General features: G+C 34.1%; 2 protein-coding genes across 2 annotated transcripts in view; both read right to left on the bottom strand.

The window, feature by feature from the left end:
* LOC148946241 (cholesterol transporter ABCA5-like) overlaps nt 1-685 on the bottom strand; it is a 133365-nt gene extending 132680 nt beyond the window's left edge. Inside the window, exon 1 of the mRNA XM_089097644.1 lies at nt 552-685. Within this exon, the coding sequence (XP_088953770.1) occupies nt 552-665 (114 nt within the window). The 5' untranslated portion in view covers nt 666-685. The remainder of the gene's footprint in view (nt 1-551) is intronic.
* Nucleotides 686-10980: 10295 nt separating this feature from the next.
* Nucleotides 10981-19294, bottom strand: part of LOC148946240 (regulation of nuclear pre-mRNA domain-containing protein 1B) — a 51366-nt gene continuing 43052 nt past the window's right edge. The window contains exons 5-6 of the mRNA XM_089097882.1: nt 17149-17324; nt 10981-12598 (exon numbers count right to left, since the gene is read on the bottom strand). Coding sequence (XP_088954008.1) covers nt 12461-12598; nt 17149-17324 — 314 coding nt within the window. The 3' untranslated portion in view covers nt 10981-12460. The remainder of the gene's footprint in view (nt 12599-17148; nt 17325-19294) is intronic.

The following is a 19294-nucleotide window of genomic DNA, read 5'->3' as shown; positions in this document are numbered from 1 at the left end:
AGACCCTCAATTTTCGTAGCTATGTCTCCAATGATGGTTTGCAGCAACTCAAAATCAAAATAGAGCCGTGCAAAAATATCAATCAATTTTTCTATTTTATAACCTAGGACGTAATTTGCTATGGAGCAGGGGGGCAACTAGGACAGACCTCAGTTTGCCCCCCAACTGAAATTTCGTTTCTTCAAAAATCTTGTCAAAACTAAGATAAGCCTGCATAGTTCAGGCATCCACAGAAACGGGTAAGTTTTCTATAGCATATCTTTGCTTTTAAGGTACTATATGGTGATTTTTTTAGTTTTTACTTTCATTTTTACTTGATTTGAGAAAATTAGCTCCAACTTTAACCCTCCCCCCCAAATTTCAACAAATTACGCCACTTTTTAAAACGAAAGCACTAATATTTGTAAAACAGAATATATTTTTAGAGGAATAATTTAACTAGAATAGGTTGAGGTTCAAGTAGAAAATTCTAGTCAAATTTTGAAGTCTACGCGGGAAAACTGCAATAATTATTACTATATCTTTTTCCATAAAAGAAAAAAAAAACCTACAGCAATCGTCTTCCTCTTATCCCTTATCTTTAGAAGTATATTTCTTCTGATTGTGGCCTTTAACTGACACCAAAACGAAGGGTCATGAATTATCCGCTTTGACTTTTCTTCCATTTCTCTTGACTAAACAAAACTAAACAAAAGCTATTACTGACGCAGGAATAGACTTTAGGATCGATAAAAAATTGTCATCACTGATAAGAAAACATAGTATGAAAGATAATGACTTGTATGCGTTTGCTTATGTAATTGCTATATCCACTGCTAGAGCTAATATAAAAAAAAAATACAAGAATGTTAAAGGAAATACTACGGTGACCAAGTCAGACTGGGTAACAAAAAAAAGGACTCAAGACTGTTTGTCATTATGTTGACTGAACCTATTTTTTACGCTTTGTTTAAAACGCTTATGGACTAGTTTCATGTTATACATTCAGTATACCGAATGGCCTATTTGCGTTGACATTACACTGGGCAATACATCTTACCTACGGCATTTCGTTGGAGATAATTTAAGTGAGAACAAAGAATTTTACTCGGAAAGACAGCTTTCCTATAGTACTACCTTAGTAAAAAAAAAAAAAAATTACAAACTTGACCTAAATCCCATTTGCTTTCTGTGGCTGCTTTTGGGCTTCTTCTCTTCTCATCGAAGGATGAATATGGCGACGGTATTCGAATCGGTCTGGCACCAAATAGAGGTACTTGGGGAGGTTCCAATCATCTAAGTTTTCAAGCCATAACTTACGAGGTCGACCTCGAGGTCATGCGCCATGTACCCGTTTTTCAAAAGTGATCTTTGCTATCTTACTCGATGACATTCCTTGGATGAGACCAAGCCAGCGGAGTTTCTGACTTTTGATCCGGTACATGATAGTGTGTGAGCAGCGGAGGAGTTTGCAGAGATCTTCATGGGATACTCAGTTAATGAAGGCGACCCCGCAATGCGACAGATGTATCTTGCTTCAAACGCGGAGCATTGACGCTCATCATCATATTTGACGCTCATCATTCACTTGCGTAAATAGCAATGGGGATTATGAGAGAGTTAAAAAGTTGGACCTTCAATGACTTTGACAGTGAGTTGGTTTCTCATATTGACGATAGGCTTTTAAAGCTACTGCTTCGCCTAATAAATTTCGAGAAATTGTTATCAGAGGTTAAGAGACTACCGAGGTATACAAAAGAGATGCAAAGATCTGGATGCAGAGTCCATAGACATCCACATGACCTTCGTTTTGGCTAATCAATGACCAATCCAAAGGCTTGAGTTGATGACAGTAGCTCGTAGCTGTAGGAGATATTCAAGACTGTTTGTTTTCACGAAGTCGTTTGCATAAGCTAGTTCGTCGATAAACATCTCTCCAATTGATGCCCTGTACTGATTTAGCAAGTGACAAAGCTGCGTTAAGCAAATAGTTTAACAGATGAGGAGATAGGAGGCAGCCAGGAGAAAACTTGATGACGTCAGAAACTCGCCCGTCAGTTATTCAGGCGTCTGGAACTAGCCAACGAAATTTGAATCCATTTCTTTGATCAGAGGTACCATGATTTCGGGGACCCCATATTGTAGGAGTACGTTTCAAAGCCCGCCACGCCTTATTAAATCAAAGGCCTGTTTGAAGTCGATAAACAGAAAGAGCTCTTTAGCAATCTAGATATATTCCTCCATCGGTTGCCAGTTGAAGAAGATTCGATCTTTGGTAGACCGATCTCTTCGGAAGCCAGCCTGATATTTCTCTGTGGTGATGTCTGTTAGGGATTTTAGCCGGTCACAAGCGTATTTTTGTGAGGATCTTTGCCAGTTGGCGTGCCAGGCTAATTGGTTTGTAATCGTTACAATTGCCTTTTCTCCCTTTTTATAAAAGGGACCAATCGCTGCTTTCACACAGGACCTGGTGAAGTAAAAAATATGGTATTTTCTTCCTTAAGTAAATCGTGCAAGAAAATCGTAAATCGATTTACGATTTACGATTACTTCCTTAAGTAATCGTAAATCGTGCAAGAAAAAGGGATGGGATCGCTTTACTTGCACAAAATTATAATTCTTCATATTGTTAATATTGTTTATTGAGTAGCAACAGCCCAATACTAGGAATCATGATGAAAAGTAAAATTTATTTTGGGGTTTGTTTCCTTTCGCTCTTGATTTTTTCTCTCTCTTACTATTGCCGTTCTTTGTTGGGCGGCCAAGATCGTAAATCATCACTAAATATCACCAAATACCTCTAAACGGAAAGAAAATATAGATAAATTATTAAATCAAAAGGTTCGTGAAAAAAATGTAAGCAAGGAGTGACCTAGGCTAACAGAAACTGAAACTTCAAAAGATGAATTTTGATTAATATATACATCAAAACAATTATCTTTTTATGGTGATTCCAAATGCTCACATATAAAATTCATAGAGTTTAAAGTTACCCATCAAAAGTTACGAGCCTTAACAAAAATTACCTGATTTTTAAAAAAAAGGAAAAAACGGCCACACGCGGGGAAGCGATCTTGATCGAAATTACATCACCAAACTCAGCACATCTGAGAACTCTGTTACAAAGGTTTCAAGGTCCAATCTACAAAATATTTTTGAGAAGGAAGATCAGTTCCCCTTTGAGAAGGTAAATTCTATTGTCGTTTTGAAAAAGGCAAAAAGATTGTGCCACAGCAAAACGGTATTTTCTACCATTTTGTTCCGCAAAACAAAAACTTTGCCCCAAAAAGGGCCGAGTTCTGATAGACTGGAAATTCTAAGATGAACAATATATTGAACGAAATCGATAAACTACAAATGGAGCTTCCCAGTCTCAGAAGCAATAAGGGCGACGTTGACGTATTCATTTCTAAGAGTTACGCAGTTCATACAAAACAAACAGTAAATATGGAAAATTATTTTAAAGCTTCATTTAACTAAGTTGATCTACTTGATGTTTGATAAAAGTATGTTCAGTGACGTATAATTGAGTGCACTTTTGAGTATCAACTATTATGGAGGAGGGCCGGTTAGTCGCTGCCTAGGTGGGGGGGGGGGCTGTTTGATGTCCCCCAAATTTTCTATCTCTCCATGAGCCTTCAGATAAATATAGAAGATGGTTCGGAAGGAAGGGGGTACAAATTCATCTTTAATCTTCCTGTGGATTAATCCTAAATATAGGTGCTATGGGATGATAACTCCTTTCTTATTGTAGAAAAAAGTCTTCGTTGTAACATGGCAAATTAATCCACATCCTAAAGGGCAAAAAAAATGGATGGGGGGGGGTAATACTTGAGCGTAGTCAGATAATTTCCTAGGGGGGAGGGGTGTTTTTCATGGAGCTATGTTTTTATCGATGTTTGAATGGAAATACTGGTTTATGTTTATTTTTAGTAATTAAAGATTTCAAAGTTCGTGTCTTTGACCATCCGGAAGGAGAAACACGTGCTAATACTAGCCAGAACGCCAGAACTTAAAAAAGATTTTTGAAAGCAATAAATATATCAAAATATATAAGTATTAACGATGACTTAAAATGTATTAAGTCTAAAATTACCTAACAAAAATTACGATCTTGGGAAAATTTACTCCATTTAAGAAAAAAGGATGAAAATTGGCCAAATAGGTAAGCAATTTTAATGAAAATTGCACAATCGATTTCAGCATATTAGACAACTCTATTGTAAAGGTTCCAAGCCCCTATGTACAAAAATATGGAATTTTTCTCTTTTTTTGGGGAAAGATGATCACATGTTCTTGTTTATTTTTTGTTGTTTTTTCCTCAGGGATGATTGTATCGAACAAATGGTCCTATAATAGCAGGAAAACGCACTTTAGAAATAACGTTCGAAGTCTTATCAGCCTTTTTGAGTGAAAAAAAATTCACAAAAAGGTGAATTCAAGGTGAATTCACCTTGAATTCACACATCACGGGATAAAATTTTTCAGGGATGATAATCATTCCTGTTCGAAGGGAAATTTTCTGAGAAAAACTCGATTTTTTGGTCGAATTTTTAAAGAACGACTGCTCAAACACAAGGGCCATTTATTATAGTAAAATATAATTTTAAAGACTACAAAACTTTAGCGTAAATAGCGAGGGGTTGAGGGAGGTAGCCAGCTTCATATACGGAATAATGACTGTTCGTTTTAATTTGGCCTTTTACTTTCATTTGAAAAAAATTTTGTTTTTCATTTATTGTACAGATGAAATGAAAATAACAGTATAGCAGATTATACTGAAGTAGTTAGGAGTTTTGTTTAATCTTCATGAGAGAGAGATTTATTCTAAACAAACAAACAATTTAACATAAGTTTAGCGGCCACCCCAAGAATGGACATAAATTTTAAAGGAGTTCCCAATTTACTAATATACTCTGTGAATTCAGCTTCAGCAATGAAAGAACACTCCAACCAAAGCCGTGTCTTTCCACTTACATTTTCAAATGTTATAAAGTAAACAAACTTTAGACTTCCTGATGTGATACAAGCAATTTTCGAAGGTATTCATTGACAGTTTTATTGATTAAAACGAGAAACAAAATCACCAGCCAACACTACGGTTCATATAATTATTGTATGCAACATCCACCGCAGCTTACTCATCACTCTTATAGCTAACATAACTATAAACATACATCTTTTATAACCAATACATCAACATACACTAAAACTTGGGCAATCGAAAGTGGCAAAGGGATAAACTCCCACCGAGGTTGAGATCACCTTTTAAAACCTCATAAGTTTTACAAGGATCTTTTTGAAAGGGTTGACTGGCAAGAATTAGCCACTGATTATAATTAGTAGTTGATCTTATTGCTAATCAACTATGATAATTACCATTAAATGTCAGAAAAACCGTAGAATTCAACTTTTTAGATGCATTATTCGGCTCTTTCCCTAGGTTTTCATTCCAAAGTGGTATTGCTGTTTTATGGCAAACGGATGGTACCAAACGGATGCTTTACTAAAGATTATCCGTCATCTAAAGATTATGTAGCCGTTGTTATAAATTAAGTGTACAGAAGAGTACTAAGAACTTAAAAAATAAAATTTGTTCAAGAAAAAGGGTAAAATATTCGTCTCAAAGGAATTTAGGTTCTGAGGTTACATTTAACAGAGCAGGCTCTTCCATGTATATCCTTAATTTTGTAGTTAAGAAAGAGACCGGAAACACGAAAAAAATAGGAAAATTATGTAAAGAATACAGAAAACTATGAAACAATCATAAAATGTTAAAATTTCAAGGTACAAGAGCCAAAACTTCTCAATTCATGCGTATGAAGTTGGTCATTGTCTCAAATGCAGTCTTTGAGAAAACTGCGGCGGCTCGACCACGTCCAAAGAAGACTCATTAATTACACCATCATCACCATCAAGCAAGCACTTCAATCTGCTCCTTCGCCCGATTGGCATAGGAGGCATTCAATTGAAGAATTGTTGGGAATTTGTAAGAACAGAACTCGAGTCCATTGCTGGGGTTTGAAAGTTTGACAGAAGAAGGAATAGCTACTGGATCCAGTTTTCTCAAGAGCTAGCACAAGCTCACGATAGATGGGACTGCTGGATTCCAGCAGAGACGTTCGCATCTGGTCCCACAAGAATAGTAATTCTGTTTGTTTGGAAAATGTACAAGTGCACCAGACCTGTTACATCACATTTAAGTAAATTGAACAAGTGAATACAATCCCTACGTAACTTAAGGGCTGATAAATACACCTTTTCCGCATTGTGAACCTAAAATTCTAAAGATGTATGGATTTCCTCTCATAGTATTCCGCCCCAATACAAATTATTTTATTTGCCTTCAATTTCATTGTTGAATACTTTCAATGGCTTAAAAGGTCAGATTCAAATTTAAGTACAGAAATATAATTTCACAATTGTAACTGTTAATCTAGACAACTAAGATAGAGAACCAGCCAAAGAACGTCTTCCCCTTTTTTGATGATAAACCAAATGTGCTAGCCATACTGTGGATATGAAAACCACATTTTAATCAACGGGTTATATTAAGCGTTATTTGATACGAAATTTTCATTTGAGAGTGATCATGTATAACCAAAAGTTACACATTGCAACAAAAACAAACATTATGTAAACGTAAAATTACTTTAAAACTTTTCGTTTTGTCCCACCAGTGTTAAGTTTTCTATATCTTAATTTGACACATATTTTAATTTATTAGCACCTTTACTTTGTTTACGCACAAGTGAGATTTTCAATTTTGGTCACACTATTAAGTGTTCCCTACTTTGATTGTTGACTGTACAAACTAGCGCTAAGTCTTTTCCCTCCAGTCGACTATTCTTTGGGAGAAGCCTAGCAGTGGCTTCAAATTGTCAAATGCGTCGAAAAATTATCTCTTTTTGCCCCTATGGGTGGCCAAGAAAAAGATTTTTAAAATCCAAAATATTTTTAAATCACATTCTAAGAATCATTTTGTCAGGGCTGTAGCATTAATCCTTGGCAATAAATTTTGGGCACAGCGTAATCTTCGACCTGACGTTTTTAAGGTGACCATAAATAGAATTTAGAAAACGAGGTATTCAGAAGTCTCAAGTTTGATTTACTTTTATACAAGTCCAAGCCAAGAAATTTTAACATAAATACTTTATTATTTCTCATTATTAATATTGCTGAAAATTATTTATAGCGGATTCATAATAAATTTTTCGAAAAAAAATTCCGCTTCCTTTACTTCACTAATAATTTATTGCATAGGTCCTTGACATTTCCCTCAATATTTTTTTTGTGGCTCAATTTCAATTGCTTCTCTTTGAAGTCGCTGTAAAGTAGCAGCAGAAGATTAGGTAACAAACTAAGAAGGTTCCTCTGCTACAGAGACCCATTACAGATTTAAGAGTCTTCCACTCAGTTAGACAAAAAAGATCACTTTGCTCAACAAATTGCCTTTCTTGGAGGGAGAATGCACACCTATTTTCAATCGAATGACAAGCGTAGAGACTGAAGAGACAAAATACGGAACGCCGGCAATTACTAATAGAATACTACCTAGCAAGAATACCGCTTCTTCGAGCGGTGTTCTTGCAATGAAATAGAAAATCTTATTCATTTAGAAGAGATGGTAAATTTCTACCAATATTACCTTCACATATTTACATAGTTTCCATCCAGTGCATGATTGCCAGTAATTAGTATCAAAATTAAAGAAATTTAAAACCAAGAAAAAAAATCCACCTGTATCCTGAAAGAAACCTTCCTCCTGAAAAGAAACCTCCTTTTTATTTAACCTGGTGGGATCAGAGAAGTATCTAAGTCCCTGGCAAATACATTATTCTTATATTCTTATTGAAAAGAACGTAGAAAGTAATTAACTCTGTTTCTAACTGAGAGATGGGCCGGTTTAGTAGAATTTTCAAATTGTAATTAGAAAATTGCCGATTAGATTTGATCAAAATTTTTATTAAAAGAGGGTATAATCATTACGGCAGCGAAATTGAACAAAAATATCAAGCAACTTCAATTTGATTTAGCAATATAATGTTTTTAGTCTACGCTGGAGGAAACTAATAGGAAATTTGCCATCTATACCCTAAGAGATCGAAAAATCACGCAAAATCATGACGCATGTGGGATTCATAACGGAATTGAAAAATTGACGAAAAAATAGGCGGTAAGTTTTTTGGAGTTTTTACAATTGTAAAAAAAATGCCGAGTGCCTCCAACTAAAATCAAAATAAAGATTTATTTTCTATGCTGGCCCCTTAGCTGTAAATACATTAACACCAAAAATATCAAAATCAGTTTCGATCTTGCTATCCAATCATTTACAAACTAAATTAGGCTAACCAGTTTATTGAAGACGATGGCACTGATGATATTCTCATCAAACTTCTTACTTCTCATACCTGATTAGAAAGATTGATTACAAATAAAACACGCCTTAAAACGAAGCTAGTTCTCTGATGAGTAGACCATTTTTGTCATTGACAATGACAAAGTTCGTTGACAATCCTTAGCCGTTAGTCTAAAAAAAGTACTACTTGGGGAAGCGGAGGGAAATATTAGAAAAATGCATCTTTAGACTGTAAGCTTGAAATTTTGACCGAAGATAAAGATGAAGACAAATAATCAGAGGATGGGACTTCCTCTCAAACCGAGAGATTACAAAATATACGAATCCGTGATATATGCCGAAATACTTAACAGTACAATAAGTGTTTTCATAATAGTAATTCTGTTTGTTTGGAAAATGTACAAGTGCACCAGACCTGTTACAACACATTTAAGCAAATTGAATGAGGAGTTACCATAATTTTGTTACCACTTGTTTTATAGTAAATGAAAGCTTTAACATTTTCTTTTTATCTACATTTATGTTTTGATCAAAATCATTGGTAGGACCGATCATCCGTAATTTAATTTGTTTTATTAAATAATCGTACTGGAAAAAAACGACTTGTTCTTTGAAAGCAGAATGCAATAATGAAGGTAAAAAAAAGGAAAAAAGAAAAAAAAGAAAAAAGAAAAAAAAGAAAGAAAAAAAAAGAAAAGAAAAAAAAGATGAAAGCACCATTTTAAAATGCGCTAAATGATTATTAAGAAATACCAAGTTCGTTACCTTTTTTATTTAGTTAATTCAAGGAATATCAATAAACGGCCTTCAACAACCGATCTAGAATTAAAATTGATCATTCAAAACCTAAGATCTGAATACACAATACAGGTAACCCATTATTTTATTTTTGGTTTTATTCATCTCCTTGTTATAAAAAAGACAATAGACGATTTGCTAATAATTATTTTGATTCTTAAAGCCAAATCTAACTGAAACGTTTAACAAAGCATTGGAGGAGATGTATTTACGTTATGTTTTTTTCAATAATTGCTATTAAATAAATTAATAAAGAAAAAAAAGCTTTGGTCACAATTTAATGAAATATGCAAAACATTTGAGGAACTAGGGTTACAAAAGCGTATATAATTTGCATCTGATATGTTATGCGAAATTTATTTACGGTTTCAACTATACACTATTATTAAAACTGCGAGGAATTGTGCAACCGCTAAAATTCACTGTATTTATAAGTTAAAAATTACAATTTATATATTCCTGAAATATGCCTATCTTATATTTCTTACAAGTTCTTACAACTTTATTATTTTATGATATTAATCGCAGTAAGGGAATAAACTATTAAAATATTAAGCGTGTAGAAGACCCTGAATCAGATTTTAGACTTCGTTGCAGTTTAGCTGCTTTGTCAAGTTCAAAATACTCTACTTGATTGTCAATCAAAATTTGTAAAAGGAAACTCCTATACCAATAGACTTTATTTATCCTATTTTCTTAGGATTTCAAAATTCTCTAATTTCCCGAAAAAAAAAACTTATAAAAATCAGAACACAGTAACAGAGAATTGTTGAAGGTACTTTTTTCATCATTATGCGCTCTGTAAAACGTCATATTATTATAAACAAAATTTTGAAGAAAAAAAATGGTCCCCAGTGTAGTTCATTCCCTTGATCAGCGTATTGTCATTGATATTCTTAGGTCTCTTTTCTGTACATTAAATTGAACTAATGATTAACACCTAATCATTTAGAACTATTTTCCAAATAAAGATTTAATTCAAAGAAAGTTGAAAACTGATTGGAATATTATTATTTAGGACCATTTTATAAATAATACTTTTATTCCAAGGGTGTCGGAAATTGGTGATAAAGAAAATCATGCTCTCCTCTAAAATAAAAAATAAATGAAAAGCAAAGAACGGCGCATCTATTGTTAACCAGTGAAGTCTTAGAGCTAATCATGCAAATCTAATAAATATAAATATAAAATTTATAAATAAAATTTATGTATTTACACTAATTAACTGAAAGATTCTTCGTTAAATTAACATTTATTAAAGAATATTAATTAAAGATAAAATAATCGGATTAGACAAAATAATCGGGTCACTAGCAGAAAATTTCTGGTTGGGTCCAAAAATTACTTAGTACCAATTTTTATAGTTTTTAAAATTAAGTGGGCTGTCGCATTTATGGCCGGTTACCTTTAGTTTCTATGCAGTTATGCTTTTGCATAAGAATTTTTGCCTAAGAATATCAATGACAATACGCTGATTAAAGGAATGAACCACACTGGGGACCATTTTTTTTTCTTCAAAATTTTGTTTATAATAATATGACGTTTTACAGAGCGCATAATGATGAAAAAAGTACCTTCAAAAATTCCCTGTTACTGTGTTCTGATTTTTATAAGTTTTTTTTTTCGGGAAATTTGAGAATTTTGAAATCCTAAGAAAATAGGATAAATAAAGTTTATTGGTATTGGAGTTTTCTATTACAAATTTTGATTGACGATTAAGTAGAGTATTTTGAACTTAACAAAGCAGGTAAACTGCAACGAAGTCTAGACTTTGATTCAGGGTCTTCTTCACGCTTAACATTTTAATAGTTTATTCCCTTACTGGGATTAATATCATAAAATAATAAAGTTGTAAGAACTTGTAAGAAATATAAGATAGGCATATTTCAGGAATATATAAATTGTAAGTTTTAACTTATAAATACATAAAATAAGAAATTTATGCGTACTAGGGTATATTTTATCAGACTCAATTGTACAAAACTAGTCTATTTCAATGAAAATACTAGCTAGACTCTCAACAATGTCGTAGCATTTATTACCTGAAGTTCATGCAATTCGTGAGAAATATGAGAACACAAAAACTCGGTGAAAGACATAAAAACGTGCCATGTCCCTGGGTTCATACCACTACGTTTTTCGGGCAAAAACGAACATTCTTACGGTTCCGGTTAGATGAATCTATTTTTTAAAGCAACTAATGCAAATTTAAAAAAAAAGCTTTGTACCCAAATCTCGTATTTCTAGTATCTGCCGTTTGCAATTCAACACATAAATTACTAGGAACAAAATTACTGGGACAAATTACAAGGAAAATTTTCACATATTTGCCTTATATGCTGCAATAAACTATTTTGCGTAAAAAAAACGCGAGTCCAATGTAACTAATGGAAACTGCCTTATTTAAAGGCTTCCCTGCAATGGCAATCAGACCAAAGATGAACACAACCATCTCCTAGCCCCTCCGCTTAATTAATGTTAATGATTGATGAAAATGACACAAAAAGGATAACAGGTATTAATGACATGGGGGAAGGAGCCACGGGGATAACGAATTATATGGATATAATTCATTTTCAGCTATAAATGAACACAGATAATTATACAAATATCAACACTTCCGCTACCAAAGATGGTATCTCAGAAAATCAGATCAGAAACGTGTTCTTCCATGTGTTGTGGTGTTTCTTAAGATAGATTCAATGGTAACGCCGAAGAGTATGGATAACTTACAAAAGTGGAAATTGGGACAAGTGTTGACAGAACATTACTAACGTCATCTACCATTTGGAGTTTTTGACATTTATTTCAGTGTAATAATTAGCCACAGATAGAGTAGCAATAAATTTTTAATTTCAATTTTATTTAAAATACAATACTAGGCTTGAAAAAAGCCAAGAAAACCCGAACGATAGATGATGTTGGTGATTCTTTTTGTCGATACTAGCACCAGTTTCCACTCTAATAAGTTGTCCATGCTGTTTGGGTAACACCTGCTTACAATTGATGTAATTCTTGTTTGCTATTAATCACAATCTGCTCGATTTGTGACCTGAAGGTAAACGGTCTGTTAAGCCTCCCAAAGCACTTATTAAAGATGAGATACAAAGATAGGTAGCTGGAGTGTAAACATTTTACATATATATAATCTTGAAAAACATCCCACAGTTCATACAGCTTCACTTAGTGAGGAACACATTAAAAAATAAAAGTCACACTCCTTCATGTTTAAAAAGTTCATCAACCAAGCCTTCACTTTTGTCCTGGTTTTATCCTCACTTGTTAAATAAACGAAGAAGTACTCATAAAGATGCAAAAGGTGACTCATCTTTTAAATAGGTCCCCGGCAGAGGGAAGAGGATTCTTCGAAGTGGGTAGTCGCGTCAAATCTGGTAGGTTATTCAAATGATTTTCTAATTCTTTTCGGACTTGATAGATTTTCTGAAGTTTTCCTTGGTATTCCTGAAAAAAGGATATGAGATCATTCCTGCCAAATTGTGAGAAGGCCATGTAGATATTAGGGAGCATTGTGGCATGAAAGTTCAAAATAAGACGAAATTGGAATAACAATTACTCGGAATTATTGCAATATTCTGCACAGCCGTCATAAAAATCCAAAATTACCGTAACGTGGTACCAAGAATTAAAAAAAAAAGAAAAAAAAAAGCCAAATACCTACAGCGGCGTCAATTCACGAAAATTATGGGGAAGGGTGACAATTTCTGTTGTTCTTTTCACTTTACAATGGAAATGAAAAATGTATCTTTCAATGAAAAAAACAAAAAAGGTATTTTCCAAAATCGATGGAAGGGGAGAGGGAATATAGGAAGAGGCACATGCCCCCTCCCCCGACTGACGGCACTGACGACCTTTAGTTTTAACACCAGAGAAATTTAATACAGCTGGCGAGTAAGGAAGGTTCAAATAAGCAGGATGAGCTAAGCTCGTTGAGCTTAGTGCAGATTCTTCAGGGCGATAATTGTTGAACATGAATACACCAATATATTAAATGTAACTTAACCAAAATGTTAATAACTATATATGCGTTATAAATTTAGAAACATAATTAATATATTAATTTATCAATAATAATATATTATTATGTCGGAAGTTTCAAATATGCAAGATGAGTTTAGCCTAGGGTTGAAGGAACGATAAAGGTTAAACATGAAAAAACTCATACATTCGATGTAGCTTACCTAAAATGTTAATTATAAGAACAATTATCTTTTTCCTTAATTCGATCTTTTGCGGTTAAAATCTGTATTTTCTAAATTATTTTGATTGTTGGTACATTTACTTAATCAATAGTTGATCCTTTCATCATATATATAAATTTTACAAAAGGCCAGAAACTGTATACTCGTGCCCACTGAAAGAAATGAAGACATTTTCTTATCTATAAGAATTAGTGTCGAGTTTTAGCAAATATTTCAGATTTTATGTTAAGCCCTTTTGCGCAACACGTCGCCTTGAAATACCTAGCTGAAAAAAGCGCATTAGCGCGAAATAAAGACAGCAGTTCTGTAGCAGTCTGTACATACAATCTTTTTATTCCTTGTTCAATGCTATTAAATTGTAGTTTGTATTATGATTTATTAGATTACAGAGAAACATGGATTTTATGTTATCATAAATGTTTGAACCTAATTGGAGATTCTATGGAAAATAGGTCGTCTTTGAATGAGTAGCGTATATCTTTTCTGTCCTTGTTTATACTTTACTTTAACGGAAAACCCACCTTTACACACTGAACAAATTGTAATATACGACAATAATATTTCCAGCTGGGAATAAACAAAATAATCCTTTTGATCGCATCTCCCAGGCTGCAGCCATAAAAATAATTTATTTTTTGACAGCTTGATGACTTTTTATATTTTTTACCAGCTGGGAATAAACAAAATAATCCTTTTGATCGCATCTCCCAGACTGCAGCCATAAAAATAATTTATTTTTTGACAGCTTGATGACTTTTATACTTTTTATAATTTTATATTTTTATGACTTTTTATATTTTTTGATGACTTTTTATGATGACTTTTTATATTTTTTTTATATTATATTTTTATATTTTTTATATTTTTTACTTTTTATATTTTTATATTATATTTTTATATTTTTATATTAAAAAAAAAAAAATCTCAAAAGTAAAACCATAGCGAAAATTAAAAACACGATAACAAAAATAGATGATGATGAGACCTGGTTAAAATTTTTGCTATCTTTAGAGTAGGTTGTATGCCACTGCCTTGAGTTAATTTGATGAGTTAGTGAGGTTTACAATAGTATACCAACACTAATTTCATGCTCTAAATTCAGTGTTCACCGATTTCATTAATGCAGTAACTATTACTAACAATTCATGACAGGAGAAACCCTCCTCAGGCCAACAGCACAAATCCGTTTCAGTTTCTTGCCCATATTTACCTCAACCATTGTAAATTCTAAAGAATCTTTCAGAAACACATTCAATTTTTTTACTAGTCACGCACCCTTTTGGAACATTGTTTGTAATAAGGTTATAAAGAGGTAAAGAAAAGCCGAAAAGTTTTACCTTCTCTAAATTACTTTTATCTTGGCTGGGCCATTCAGATCTAAGGCCATGGTTAATTTCGGCCCAAATCTGCAGGTTAGGTTGAGATTAGTTGAGATAGTCTCTAACCTTTCGTCTTTCGAAACGTGACTTTCTGCTTTGATATTGGATTTACCTTTTTTTTCATATGGTGGTTAAATTGAAAACAGCACTTGATATTTTGAACCATGAGACTTGATTTTATTTTTCTGTCTTTTTTAGGATTAAGAGCGCTTCTTCGAACGCTGAGGTTTGAAGACACCGTGCCCAGAAAGACCCCTTCTCGGCAATAATAAAACAACAGCGACTGAAATTCCTGGAACACACACTAGAACGGCAACTTGGAACCATATCCTGAAATGTCCTCACCTACGATACCCTCCCAATCTGGACGCAAAGAATCTCTGGCAAACATTCAAGAATGACCTAGATCCTTTGGGTGGCTTCCACCGATACGAACGTCGGTGGGATAAAGATTGACTGAAAATAGAAGAGGCTACTGCGGACGGATTGGGCTGGACTTGGGCTGGACGTCAGTCATCCTGTCGTCCATTACTGCGGGACAGAATGGATTATGGCCTGGTCTACAGAACGGATTGGGCTGGACTACGTCAGTCATCCTGTCGTCCATTACTGCGGGACAGAATGGATTATGGCCTGGTCTACAGAACGGATTGGGCTGGACTACGTCAGTCATCCTGTCGTCCATTACTGCGGGACAGAATGGCCTGATTATGGCCTGGTTCCAGCAGAAAGTAAAGTAATAAAGAGTTATTCATTAATCTATTTACAATATAGGGGTGAGTAAAACCTTTACAGCTAAAAGACCCTAATAGCCCTTTATGACTAACAACAGTTTAGAACTAACTTTAGCACTAATGCTAAAATTGCACAAAGAACCTGCAGACAAGCTTCATAGTTGACTATAGAGCTGGAAATTTTGCGAGTAATTGTACTGAATGATACCACAACAGTAATAAGAGGACCTGTCTCTGCCTCAACAGTTTAACTGAACTCCTATTTCAATTTTTAAGTCCAATATTTAGATAACAAACCTGTGAGTAAAATTTTATTCTGGCCATCTCGGTTCGGTTACTACTAACGGTTTTTAGTCAAGGCCTAAAAAAAGTTGTGTTGTCTTATTACCATGACTGTGCATGATTGTTGCTGAGTATGAAGAAGACAGCTAATATAACGAATAACAGCACACATCTACGTAGGTACTTCTGTGTGTGAATAAACTTTCAGCTGGAAAGCAGACTAACTGTACAACTAGAAATCGTTGAAATCCAAATTTTCAAGTTACAATTGTGAGAAAAAAAATATATACCTCGATTAAAATGAAAAAAGCATCTTTTCTTCTAAAACATACTCTGTTAAACCATTGTCTCGGTTACTCTATTTCATTATATATCACTTTTTTAACGTGACTCTGCTCAAAATCTAGGCCTCTAATTGGTAAGAGATGCTCACCAAGAGATTCCTGTCTCTCCCTTTCCTTGCTACAAAAGGTATCTAAGGACAAACATGTTTAAAGATCTGTGCTGTTCGCAAAAGTTCTAACATAAGGTCCTAAGCATCAATACATAGCCCCATCTCAATGAAATGTGTCTTCTCGTTTAAACTGCAAAGAATTAATGCAAAAGAAACCATTTCATTACAAAACTTTCTTATTTAAATTCATAAATACACTCAGAGTAAAAATACAACATAACTTAACATAAATTAATATTTTAATTTCAAATTTTCCAAAATGAGGATTCTAATGAACACGCTCGTTTTCCCTCGAATAACATTAAAAAAAGAACGCTTTTACGGATAGAAAATAAAATCATACGGAAAAACCGATATAGAAAATTAAATCACATAGAGAAATTAACACAATTTTTTTTTACTATGTGTGATTGCAAAAAAATCTCAATTTCAGAAAGTATTAAAACTTTCTTAATAGGCGTTGAATATAGTACAGAAAAAAGTTAAAATGCATAAACTAAAAGTAATAAAATAAATTTGTATGGCTTCAATCAAGTTTGTCTGATACCGGGTTCTCTTTCTACCCTCCCTTGCTCTTGCTGAAATATCCAAGCTGATCCTGACGAAATGTTTTCCGATCAGTTTTCGAACATGTCAAATCTTCGTAAAATCGATAATATTGGTCGCAAGTTCAAATCCCATTGATGCAGATTTTTTTTTGGCACACATATCATTCTTGTACAAACCCACTAACTTTTTTTAACTTGTGTAGTTTACATCATATCAAATTACAACACATACACACTTAAAGAATGACGGATGAATTAAATTTTTGAATAACAAGTAACTGCTGTAACAATAAAGCTTTAGGATATAACCAAAGGAATGGCCAATTCTAGAAAACATATCATGTACAAAATTGAGTTTTTACTACAAGCAAATGTGCAACAAAATCAAAACACACCTCAAGCCTTTGCTGGGCTTGATCAAGCAACTCTTCTTGAGACAATAGATAATCTTTAAGCATTCGACTAACGTTCCGTCTTTCGTCCATTTCTTCTGAAAGTCGTTTATTATATTCTGAAAGCAGTAACATCGCCTCGTTGACTTGGGTTATGAACTTCTGCATCATCACGGGGTCTAAAAGATACAACAATAATAACGTAATTGTATAAAGTCAGAAAAAAAAAATCTAAGGTGACACACTAAAATAGTAGAACTTAATACTTAAATAGAGAGGGGAGGGCGATTTCTTGTTCTCATAAAATAGCTCAAAGGCTATTTCTCTTCTCCCACTTCAAATACTAAACCTTCCCATTCCAATAAAATTTGTGAATTTTGAATAATTAAATTTGTTTGAGCGGGCACCAATAAATTATTATTATTATTATTAATAATTTGTTTTCAGAGAAAGGCACAGTTGGCAATTTGCTCATTGGCCTCTCGTTCAATCGTTATACCCTTTATTTTTGCACTTCATATTTTTCCGCATTCGACATGCGTATGCCATTTATAAGTTTGGTTTGCTTTGCATCAACTTAGGGTCAACGCTTCTGCGATTGTGGACCCATACGATATGTAATTTGCATTCAAACAATACATGAACAGATAAATATTCCAAGGAATTTTCATTTGCTCTTTTCGCGGTTGTACATTCAGAAGATGGTAACATTTCAACTGGGTTCAGTATCTTGTGCAAACCCAGAACGTAAGTATTTATCTTGCAAAGCGGGTATATAAATATTTGCAAAAAGTAGACCAAAGTTTATCAGTTTGGGTGAACCAATCCCATAAAGGCGATACGTAAGGTGGGGAAGGGCTACAGCTGAATGTAATTTTACCAAGATCTTTCTATTCAGGGTATATTTTAAAGAAATACGTATTCTGTAGCTCGCACGAATGCTCTTCGTAATATTTTCAATGGTAAGCTGATGGGTGCTTCTAGTATTATTACCGTAGGTTATACCAAAGTACCTCATGGAATTACTGGGAGGCTCGAGTCTGTTCAACCAAAATTGTCCCTCCAATACTTTGATGATTTAGCTACGTCTTTAGATGTCGCAGTACTGAATTCTAGGAAGTCTTCTGAGAGTTAACACTGAGACCAATACTTTGATATTCATTTAATATATATTCAATATTCAATTGTAGCAATAAAAGGTGGCAACTTAACATCAGCAAATCATCTGCGTAAGAGAAAAATCTCAGGTCGCAAAGATCAATGCTAAATTCTCGTGCAATACTCACAGTTAAAACCGAATTCAATGTATCAAACATTGTAGGACCCAGGACGGACCCTTGTCTAAGACAACGAATAAGCCTAATGGGACCATTAAATTATGATGAGAGCCATCTCTCATCAGAATCAGAGCCATCTGATGGTGGCTCTGAAACTAATATGAGCCTTTTGAATTCTCATACAGCTTGACGAGTACCATTGAAATAACAGCGCTACTACGCAAGCATTAGCATCATACTCAAGTAGTTTTAATAATTATCTTTAGAAGTCTGTGAAAAAAATGCATAACTGAGGTATCGACAAAAGCCAAATTGCCGGTAGTCGAGCCTCAAAGACCCCAGGAAAGAGCAGTAGCTCCAAAATATTTCCCAAGACACTAAACGCGGTAATTGGCCCGTACCCAATATATTTGTTTGGATCTTTAGCGTTTTTAGGTATGTTCAAACACAGTACCACCAAATGAACTGTCGCCCTATCAACACACATCAGGAACATAAGCGTAAAATGAAGGGGTGAGCCGCAATGCAAGACAAATACCATCAAGACTTGGTTCATTTCCTCGTTCCTTGCAGCACAGATCATAGCCGACTTTGAAATGATAAACCTATTTTGCACTCAAGAAATTTTTCTGCTAGAGACCCATCACTATATCTTTCCACTATCGAGTCTTTTGAACCAAAACTGTTAAGTAATGTTTCATCAATTCAGAGTATTAGTAGCTCAGGTCTGAGCGGTAGCTTTGGGCTTTTTAAAAAATCGCCACAGCTCATTAAGATTCTTATATAGCCGAGTCGAGTCTTTCGTAAGTTTCTGTGGACCACCCTTCAGTTCTGTTGGACATTTTCAACATATGAAGAGAGCACTCCTTCAG

This window comes from Artemia sp. Qi Xiang Cuo, chromosome 12 (genome assembly GCF_049724085.1).
Source record: "Artemia sp. Qi Xiang Cuo chromosome 12, ASM4972408v1, whole genome shotgun sequence".
NCBI lineage: Eukaryota > Metazoa > Arthropoda > Branchiopoda > Anostraca > Artemiidae > Artemia > Artemia sp. Qi Xiang Cuo.
Note: the sequence above shows the minus strand (reverse complement) of the source record. Positions and strands in the feature narration are given on the sequence as shown.